Raw genomic sequence first — 10,688 nt, 5'->3', positions numbered from 1 at the left:
GCACGGGGAGAACGTGCAAACTCCATGCACACAGACCCCGAGCCATAGCTAACCACTAAGCCACTGTGCCGCCACAATTTTTTAAATAAAAAAAATAACGATTTAACCATTATTTCGAAACGTGCTTTTTAAAGGCTGATATAATTTAAATAATTGTGATGCCAATTTGTTTCCATATTCATATTTATTCTGGTCAGGGTGACCGTGGACATACTGTAGATGTGAGGCAAGTGATTAAAAACGTTTAATCACATGTCACAGTTAACAAACACACCTAGGGACAATTTGAAATCCAGAGGAACCACTGGGGAGAACAGGGGAACAACCTGCAAACAGACAGGACACTTCAGCTGTGAATCAGAAACACTGCCTGATGATCCATCATGCTACCCAATGTTTATTCACTGCAGTTGAGCACATTCAAAACCCTGTCCAAGATGTGACAGATCTGCATACAGACTATCCTTTTGAATACAGACTGTTTAATTAAATTCTATAAAATGTTATTTATATAGGCATTTTTAACAAAGCAGCTTTACAGAATCGAGAAAAAATAAAAATTTGTTTGAGAAATGTGAGGAAATATGTACATATGTAATTATAATTATTAGTTTGTCTCTGATGAGCAAGCCGAAGACCGGTGATGGAAATAGGAAGAAACCGCGAGAGGAACCAGACTCAACAGGGAACACATCCTCTTTTGGGTGACATTAGAAGAATATAGCAAGGATTGATTTGCGCTCATGCTGTGCTCTCTGACACTGAAACTTCAGTATAATGGGAAATGTGTTCAAAATTACGGACGTTGTTGAAGCCTCATGTACAAATCAGTTTGTAGGAATTTCAGTCCTGAACTATTGAGTGACTTTAGTCATGAGCCATCAGAGAACCCTGTTTGCATCAGCCAAGTCAAAGACCATCTTCATGGTCAAGTACAGTACTTAATCTAATAAAAAGTTCTTATTTGCTTATTTAAACCAAATAAATGTGGTTTTTTTCTATTTGACAGATACAATCTATCCACAGATTTACTTTCCTTTCTACATTGTGGAAACAAGTAGAACAACAGTCCATCTGCCAACTTTTTAAACATCATAACCTGCTATAAAACTACACCGATTTTATTTATCCAAATCCAAATGTTAACATTAAACAATTATCCTTTCACAGTATGAGAATGTAAAGTATATAAGCTTTGACCACAACAAACTAAGGTGGAACAGCTAGCCAGCTAATGAAGATGGATGAAGCTTCAAGCTTTAAGAATTAGTACAACATCCATAAATGCGAGGTCCGGTCTTATCTGTGGAAATTCATGAACAGACAGGGACAATCTAAAATACAGAGGAACCACTGAGGAGAACAGGGAGACAGGAAACAATGTGCAAACAGACAGAACTCTTCAACTCAAATGTTTGTACGTTTGGGACTCATTGTACTTTGCTAACTAACTAGCCATTCACACACCATAATCAATTCATTTAAACAAATTTAAAACACATGCACAACGAAAGACATTAGATTACCTGTTAAAAGAAAAACACAACTACTAACACAAAATGGGCTAACCTATACATGTTTGATTAGATTTATGGCAAAAGTCTATATATTAAAAAAATTATATATATATATATATATATATATATATATATATATATATATATATATATATATATATATATATATATATATATATATTATTAAATTAAAAAAAATAATAATAATTATGTTCATTTACAATAATAATAATGATGATAAAACTCTTTCTAAAAATTTCAAAACTCTTTAAAAAATATTTTTTTAAATAGGGCATATAAAAATGGAAGGGTTGCTCAAGGAAGGGCATCCGGTGTAAAACCTGTGCCAAGTTATTGTGTGGATCAGATGAACGGGAACAGCGAGAGACGAAAAATTAGGAAGGAACAGATGTTGCATAATGTGGTGAAAAAGAAAGTATGATATTTTACCTTAAAATGTAGTGGAGGTAAGGCAAAATGTCTAATAAAATGCAAATAGCAAATTAAAGCACAGATAAAAAAAAAAAAAAGCTACTTAAGTACATTAATGTATTAAATTGACCTCAGTTGTCCACCACTGATTTTACTGTTATGGAATAGCATGGGTTAACAGTGAGTAAACAAGACAATCTCACCTTTGCAGAGGGGGCAAGTGATACTAAGATCAGATTGTGAAACTTCTCACCCTGCGCAATGTTTGATTTGTTTGAAATGTTTGAAATTTTCTGACGTCAGGAAATTCTTTTGAAAAGTGTTTGTTGATGGACCAAATAATCGTACAGTGAAACCTTTAAGCCTGAACACCATGGAATTTGATTTCTTTATAGAAAATAGCAGATTAGTGTTTGTCTGTTTGAAGCACAGATAGTTGGAAACTGTTTTCTATCTTTGCTTTATTGAAAAGGTGTCTATTTTTTTTCAACCTCCTGCAAATAGGAGAAGCATATAAACCTGGACTTGTTGTAGTGTTACCTTTTACCCTCTTGTGTTTGGGTTATAGGGTTTCTCAAAAGCATTTTAGAACATTATTCAGGAAACATTACATTAAAAACACACATTAAAATAGCAATTTTTTATTTAAGTGTGTAAGATATAAGTAGGTATATAGTTTATATTCAGTATTGATTATAGGCTTATTTATACAATATATCTTAAATGTGTTATTTTATAATGGTTATAGTGGAAAAGCTAATGAATAGATGATGAAAACTTTCATTCTGTTTGTACTAAACATTGACCTTCTGCTTGATGTATTTTAATTCCTCTTCTTCTCTGCACTTTTTATGTTTGTATATTTTTTCCTTTTCTTGCATCTTTACATGTAACAAAATTAAATATTGTTTTTATAAAATTGTATGATATCATGATAAAAATGTCACTTTGTTGCACTTAGTAAAAGTACTAATTGCTACAGTTGTAGACAGTGTTCAGTGGTGACAAATTTACAAAGGATATACAGTGATGCAGTCCTACTGATATTTCTGCCCTTTATAAAGAGGCGTAAATAAGAAAAATCTGTATTTTTACATTTTGTCTGAAGGCTCAGAATCATTGCTATTAACATGACCACTTTAACAGTATTCTACCAGTTTCTCTAGCCAAATGTGCAGCACATACAGTAGAAACTGCTACAGATTTTGCATTATTTTCCTAGTCATCCCTCATACTATCATAATTTTGAGATGACACCTTCTTTCATTGCCTAATGGTTCAGTTCTGATGTTCACATGACTATTGTAGGCACTTTCAGCAGTGGACAGGCATGTGTTACATCGTGTTCTGACACCTTTCTATCATAGACAGCAAAAACTTTTTTTCAGTAATTTCTTCTACTTTGTTTAATGCTTAGACACAGCCGACACAGCTGTAATGCTTCCTGTTGCATCACCTCTGGTTGCACACTTTTAACGGTTTGCAAGAAATTGGTAGAAGCTGTGGATGATTTCACGAGATAACACAGGCAAAACGTGTGCATTTGCTATTTCCTCAATGAGGCAGCAGGGGGCGCAAATTGACAGCAGACAGGAGCAGAATTGTGCTCGGTAAACTGTGCGGCTTTCAGTGTATTGACACTATGTAGCCACATGATGGCGCAAGAACGCCGTTTTGAACTTGGCTTTGACCGAATCGAAGCAGTTCACATAAAACTACACGTCATATGTACTTCAAAATGCAAAAATTTCTGTGTGTGGGCTAATTCCCAGGTTAAAGTATTCTTAAAAAGTAGCAATGGCAATGACATAACTTTACCATTTAAACGACATTTGCACTTTCTATGTGCAAATATATATATATATATATATATATATATATATAAAATGGGTTTGTTGGCAGGTAAAGACCTTATGAAATAAAATTTCTTTGTCTAACCCCTAAGGCTATATATCGATTTTTAGAACTGGACTATTGACCTGCTTCACGTTTTAATACCTTTAGATGGTTTAGTTACTCAGTGTGCAGTGTACTTAGTTTTAATTTCAGCCCTACAGTCTTCTATTACACCATGTGCCTTTTGTCTTTTATAGCTCATACTTGAACAGATGCCCAGTTCGAAAATAAAAACGTGTGGCCGGATTATACCAAACACAAACATGTGAAACATCGGATTAAATAAAGCAAAACGCGAGTTGCATTTTCCTTCCTTGTCTTACCTTTTATTTACATAACTAAAAAAAAAAGCCACAAGCCACTTACCGCTTTGACGTTATATTTGCGTTTTATTGCGTTTTTTTTTAATCGTCGGCAAAAGCTCTCCACCCTCTAAAATATAGTGGTACAGTCCATCAACTTGCACCAGCCTCTATAAAACGCTAGGGGCGCTTGCTCGGTGCATTGAGCATCTCAGACAGACGAGCAGGAGACATGGAGCACACTGAAATGGTAAAGCCTGAGACGTTGGCGGATCTGATTGCAATTCTTCACCGAATTTTCGAAAGTGACAGTGTCAATGTTGAGGAGGTGCAAAGTATTATGGAGGCGTACGAAAGTAAACCACAGGATTGGAGGAAATTTGCAAAATTTGACCAATACAGGTATTATTATTATTATTATTATTATTATCAATTTCCCGAGATATTCCTAGGATTTCTTTAAAAAAAAAAAAAAAAGCTAAGCTATCAATTTTAAGCCACGTTAAAATAGAATTGTTTCTTTTAATATAAGGAATATTGCACTTTGGAGATTTGGTCCCTTTTTTTCTTTACAGGTTTTTAGGTGTAAATCAATACTGATTTCTAACCCATTCTTTAGTTTAAATGTAGTGCATCTGCATTTATCCGAGCTGCCACGCTGGCCACGTTTGTTAAATGCTATTATACGGTGGCCCCAAGTTGCTGAGTGTTTTGAAAGGTTTTTAAAGTCGGGGTGGTGAAGGGGAGGGCAGGAGGCCACCAATCACAGACCTGTGTACACACACACACCCGACAAGTGCTACAGGACATTAAAAAGCACTGCCGCATTATCTGTACACTGATAGCACTGGAACACTAAACACATAAACACACACACACATTCACTCACACACAAACACACACACACATTCACTCACACACAAACACTCAGAGACACACGCACGCAAACACAAATCAGGTTGATCTTTAGAAACCACCCTGCCTGCAAAAACATCCAATTATAAGCAGATAAATGCAAAATATACAAAAAAACAGGTGTTATGGTAATAAAAAACTAAATAATAATTGTACTATGAGTGGTGCACATATAGTTACAATTATTTAGAATCCAGTCAGCAGGTGATTTATTAAAATAACAGACAAATGTGAATGTAAAGAATAAAAATGGGCATTTTGTGATAAAGTAATCTTTTAATGTAAATCTGTTTGAAATTTGAATTTTATGAAACTAACAGAATGATTCCATGACATGTCATTTCAGGTACACCAGGAATCTCGTCGATGAAGGCAACAGCAAATTTAACCTTATGATTCTGTGTTGGGGTGAAGGGCATGGCAGGTAATGCATTAATGATAATGTAATTCTGAAATATAAAAACAAATGAGTTGAGCTAAATGTGTACATCGGTATATCGGTTTCCAGGCTATATTTATTTTTTTGGAACTGAAGCAACTTGAACTTCAGCTTCCATAAATACTCTAAGGAATGTGTGGCATGCTGCGTAATTGTAGCTTGATTTAATGGTTTTAAGGGCAGTTATTATGTCAAACTTTCTTTTTAATAATTTTTTAGACATTCAAATGGGTCTTCAGTGTGTGAGTTATAGAGAGCAGAGAGAAACATTTCATGCTTTTTTTTTTCCCTCCCGATTTTGCATTGGCTGTGACCCTAGATGAGGGGAAACCCTCTCCCTGTTTGTTGCTTAGCTCCGCTGTTGTTTGGTGGCAAAAAGGGCTCAGCATTAGCTCATTTACATAGACACAGAAGCAGCGTGTTTCTAAAACAGAGTGGGTTTGAGGCATTTAAAAAAAAAAACACTGAGGGGTATCTGAGGGGTGTTTCAGCTGAAACATTAAGAGTCAGACTTTGTGGGAGCTCTGAGACATATTATAATTTAAAGAAATAGTAAAATATGGCGCTTATTGCATCAATAAAAAGAAAATGACAAAATAACTTATTTTTTCTAAGATTTAATAATGATAACCATTATCATATAGGTTAGAAAGTCTTAAATTGGATTTTTTTTTTTTCTTCAACTGTGCTGATGTTGCTGTGTGGCTTTTTGAAGACAAGCAAACTGATAGTGGAGTTCAACACACTTGGAATCTATGTGTTGTGATGTCTTAAATGGAAAGGACACATTGATAAGAATGAATCATGACCTCATTCTGGATTAGCAAGATTTACAGTCATTAAACCTTTTGGTTGTTGCTTTAAACAGTTTTTGTTTCATGATTGTTTTCTCAATACAGAAATTACAGATACTTCATTTAGTTCAATAACTAATGGACACTGAAATTATATATTTTCTGTTCTGGTTATGTATTAACTAAAAATGTTTTTATATTTAAAGATGCAAGAAAAAATGTACTCTTGTATTTCGATTATTTAAGGTTAATTGAGGGTAGAGTAAATCTTAATAATCTTAATGTGGTGGTGTTTGTAATAAAATATTTATTACAACACTACCCCAACAAAATTATTAATATTTACTCTTATATAATTTCCCCTTAAATAATTCTATATTTAAAGATGCAAGGGAAAATCTGCTCTTATATTAAACAATTTAAACTGAATTGTAGTTTATGTTAATAATTTTGTTGGGATAATGAGTGTTTGTGTGCTCTGTTCCACTTGCAGTAGTATCCATGACCATTCAGACTCACACTGCTTCCTGAAGCTTCTGCAAGGTCAGCTAAAAGAGACTCTGTTTGAATGGCCTGATAGTAAAGCACATGGTGACATGGTCCAGAAATCTCAGCGCATCTTGCAGGAAAACCAGTGCGCTTATATTAATGGTAAGATTGTGCTATCAAAAATGATTGAATTGTATCTTTTAACCATAATGTCTTTTCTGGAATGATCTATATAATGCTGATTACAGAAGCTTTAAGATAAACGCCTACTGAAGGAAGGTCATAGGGTGCTTTTTGCTTACAGGGCAAATAGTCATTTTCTACTAAATTCCTTTGCTGCCACACCTGCCTGTACTTGTAATTGTGCTAGAAGAGCATAGAAAGGATAAGGTGCATTTTGCAAGATTAAGGATATAAATAGTATGCCTTAAATAAAGGTTTACAGTAATGTAACATGGCTTCATTTGAATTTTTTTTTTATTAAACCACAGGAATGTTTGTGTTTTACAGATTCCATCGGTCTGCACCGGGTAGAAAACGTCAGTCACACGGAATGTGCAGTCAGTCTGCACTTGTACAGTCCACCTTTCCAGTGTTGCCAAACATTCGACCAGCGAACAGGACATAAAAATACAGTCAAAATGACGTTCTGGAGTAAATTTGGCAAGAAGACACCAATTGTAAGTTTTAATGTTTTAAAATTCTAATATTTTGAATACCCTCACCCCTATAAAAATACCCAAAGCCTAGCATGGGATAGCTAAATGGGCCAGGGGTAGCTCAGTGGTTAAGGCATTGGACTACGGTTCGGAAGATCCCAGGTTCAAACCCCACAACCACCAAGTTGCCACTGTTGGGCCCTTGAGCAAAGCCCTTAACCCTCAACTGCTCAGATGTGTAATAAGATAAAAATGTAAGTCGCTCTGGATAAGAGCGTCTGCCAAATGACTAAATGTAAATGTAAATGTAAAACCACTACAGATTCAGGTAAGCCATGAGAATAGGGTGTGTTAAAGTGAATTTATCATTGGTAAGGGTGTTCTTGCATGACAACAATTCTTCACACAATAGTAGTTTGTTAACGGAAGTCTTGGAAAGATTAAAGATTAATTAAAAGATAAAAATTATTTTCAGAATCAAAACATTCCAAAATTCACATTATTACACAGATTTATGTTTTCCTCTTGACTATCATATGCCTTAGTAGTTACAATATAAAAGAAGCAAAATACTAAGAATTGGAATGGCTGATTTCCTGTTTAACAAGGGATGAAAAAAAAAGATAGCACTTTGTACAGCATGTAGGATGGGTTCAGAATACAATCAAATGTGTCATTAAACAATAAAAGATAAAGTCTTAATGCTATCAGTGCCAGAAATTCTGGCAAAATGTACAGCTACTTACAGTAGATAAAGATAAAGCAATTCAGCCCTGTAAAACAATCTTTGGAAGTTACATTGTTTGTTTAAATGGCTCATAAAACTTGTTTATCACATCATAAAATATATCTAGTTGTTCATCTAATGGTTGTTATATTTTTGTTTTATGGCTACCTGTCTAAAGCTTAATAATTGCTCATAACAGATTTCTTAGGGGGGAAAAAGCTCAATGAACCAAGGGTCAGGAATAAAAAGTGAAAAATTGTTTCAGCTTTCATTACTTTTTTTTTTTTTTTTTTTAGATCTTATGAATGAGTTCTTGTTTACCACAGATACTCATTTTCATAAGTGGGGTTTAAACAGGGTTTTAGTTTAATGTAAGAGAGAGTGAAAGTCTCAGACAGAGGCATCTGTGAGTATTTAAAGAATGTTGAGGGAACTTCTTTTGCAATCAATCTTTGAGCAGTTTTAGCAAATTCCTCTATTCACAGCAAATAATTAAAATACAAAGTATTTTTAGTGCTAAGGTGATACAGCTTGTCCATATATCCTTTCACAACATGCTAGATTTAGCCTGGTATATTTAAAGTACCAGCATTCATAAGTGACAGTGAAATACTTGCAGACGCAGCAATTTTTTAACTATTCAGTTGATAGAATTGTGAACGTTAGGTGGTGGCCAAAAAATTGTTCTTTAGGCAAAGCAGTATTTTTTCTTCTCCTTCTTCATCTTATTATTATTATTATTATTATTATTATTATTATTATCAATAGTAGTAGTTACTAGTATTAGATATATGAACATTTACAAGTTCTCTCAGAGTTCTAGCAACACCAAATGGGGGGGGGGGGAGGATAAGGAACTTTAATGGATCTGTTTCAGCTTTGGCAAATACAGTGTACTTATCTTCTATTCAGAAGTTACATAAGCTCACCTTGACCAAACTGCTGTCTGGCCAAGCACATTGCAACATCACTCCTGTGATTAGATATAGATGAAAGGGGATGAAAACATTGCTTATGCTTAGGTTTTTTTTCTTTTTTTTTTTTTTGCCTTATTTTAAAGGTTTTAACAGAAAGATACTTTATTTTGTCAACATAATATTTATCCTTTCTTCTTTTCTTTTGCAGGAAACTACAGTCTCACAAGAAAATAATTGAGACTGGGAAGACAAATGTTTACCTTTACAAATTCAGACGTGATTAACACAGAAAAGGTGACATTATATTTTTATAATATATGAATTATGATTTAATACTTAGTAAATTTGCAAAGGACATTTTGAATAGGGACTCTGTAATTCAAAAGGTTTTGTCATGACCCAGTGTAATCTTGGCAAGTGCTGCTGAACACATACTGAGGGGCCTGAATAACAGACTGTGGCTGGCCTGCCTCAGCAGTCTGTTCTTTGTTCACTAGGTTTGAGAAAAGCCCTTCCTAACAGCATTCCCAAGCGTCTTTAACCTGTATAATCATACTTTTGTACTGTTACTGGGCCTGACTTTGGTTTGCCTAAAGATGTAATTTGTAAGTTTTCTATTGTGGTCACAAGAAAAAGGAATTACCTAAAACGGCCATTTATAAATTTTACACCTTTATGTAAAATGGAGCACTTTCTTTTATTGATGTGTTAATTTCGATGTAAACTGGCATGGTTTATAATCTAAACTTTGTAACATAACACCATTTTTTTATACATTTCATTGTCAGTAAACTTCATATGGAACATTTCATGTTAAGAGGAACAAAAGGGTAGTGATTATATTTAGTATTTTAAGCATATATGTATTATTTAATATTGAAATTAAGTCTTAAATAACAATGATTTTTAAGGCAAACATAGAGTAATAATTACGTTGCACAGTAAATAATACTTGTTCAAGTTATAAATATGGAAGTATTTATAGATTTGAATAGTTTGACCAGCATTTTCTAGTGACACTGCTTCTTCCACCGATCAAACATTAGGATGATTTGCTCTAACTATACATTTTTTTAAAAACATTGCTGTAAAATGTTTACAATCATTTTTGTCTGTCCTGTAAAATAAATTCTTTGTTCATCCTATGATGCTATTATCCTTACTTGGAGTCTATATTACTATGACTTTTTAGGTCATTTTATTTTAACAAAAACTTTCCATTTTGCATACATATAGAGTACAAAAGAGTTTAAAGAGTATACATGAAAAAGAAAAAGGACTAAAATAGCAATTCACCAGAAATATTTCAGTTTCTAGCAAAGGGGGAAATAAATTTCAGAATTCATCAACTTTCAAGAATCAAGAACTTTATGTTCGAGATCAACTAGGCTTTATTGTATCACTTATCTCTTTAGAAAGTTATAATTTTAGGAAAGCAATACAGTGGCAAGAAAAAAGTATGTGAACCTTCATAAGTAATGTGAATTTTGTTTTCTGCATTAATGTGTCATAAAATGTGATCTGTTCTTCATCTATGTCAAGAGTATTGACAAATACAATGTTCCTAAAATAATAACACAAAAAAAGTTCTTTAATGTCTT

General features: G+C 33.7%; 1 protein-coding gene across 1 annotated transcript; it reads left to right on the top strand.

Annotated features, from left to right (window-relative positions):
* The first annotated feature begins 4,363 nt into the window (after window positions 1–4,363).
* On the top strand, window positions 4,364–10,232 carry cdo1 (cysteine dioxygenase, type I). Its single transcript, XM_053504923.1, has 5 exons — window positions 4,364–4,549; window positions 5,409–5,486; window positions 6,789–6,946; window positions 7,295–7,464; window positions 9,296–10,232. The coding sequence occupies exons 1-5, from the start codon at window positions 4,380–4,382 to the stop codon at window positions 9,323–9,325; spliced, it is 606 nt and encodes a 201-aa protein (XP_053360898.1). The 5' UTR covers window positions 4,364–4,379; the 3' UTR covers window positions 9,326–10,232.
* The last annotated feature ends 456 nt before the right edge of the window (window positions 10,233–10,688 follow it).

This window comes from Clarias gariepinus, chromosome 9 (assembly GCF_024256425.1).
Source record: "Clarias gariepinus isolate MV-2021 ecotype Netherlands chromosome 9, CGAR_prim_01v2, whole genome shotgun sequence".
Lineage (NCBI taxonomy): Eukaryota > Metazoa > Chordata > Actinopteri > Siluriformes > Clariidae > Clarias > Clarias gariepinus.
Note: the sequence above shows the minus strand (reverse complement) of the source record. Positions and strands in the feature narration are given on the sequence as shown.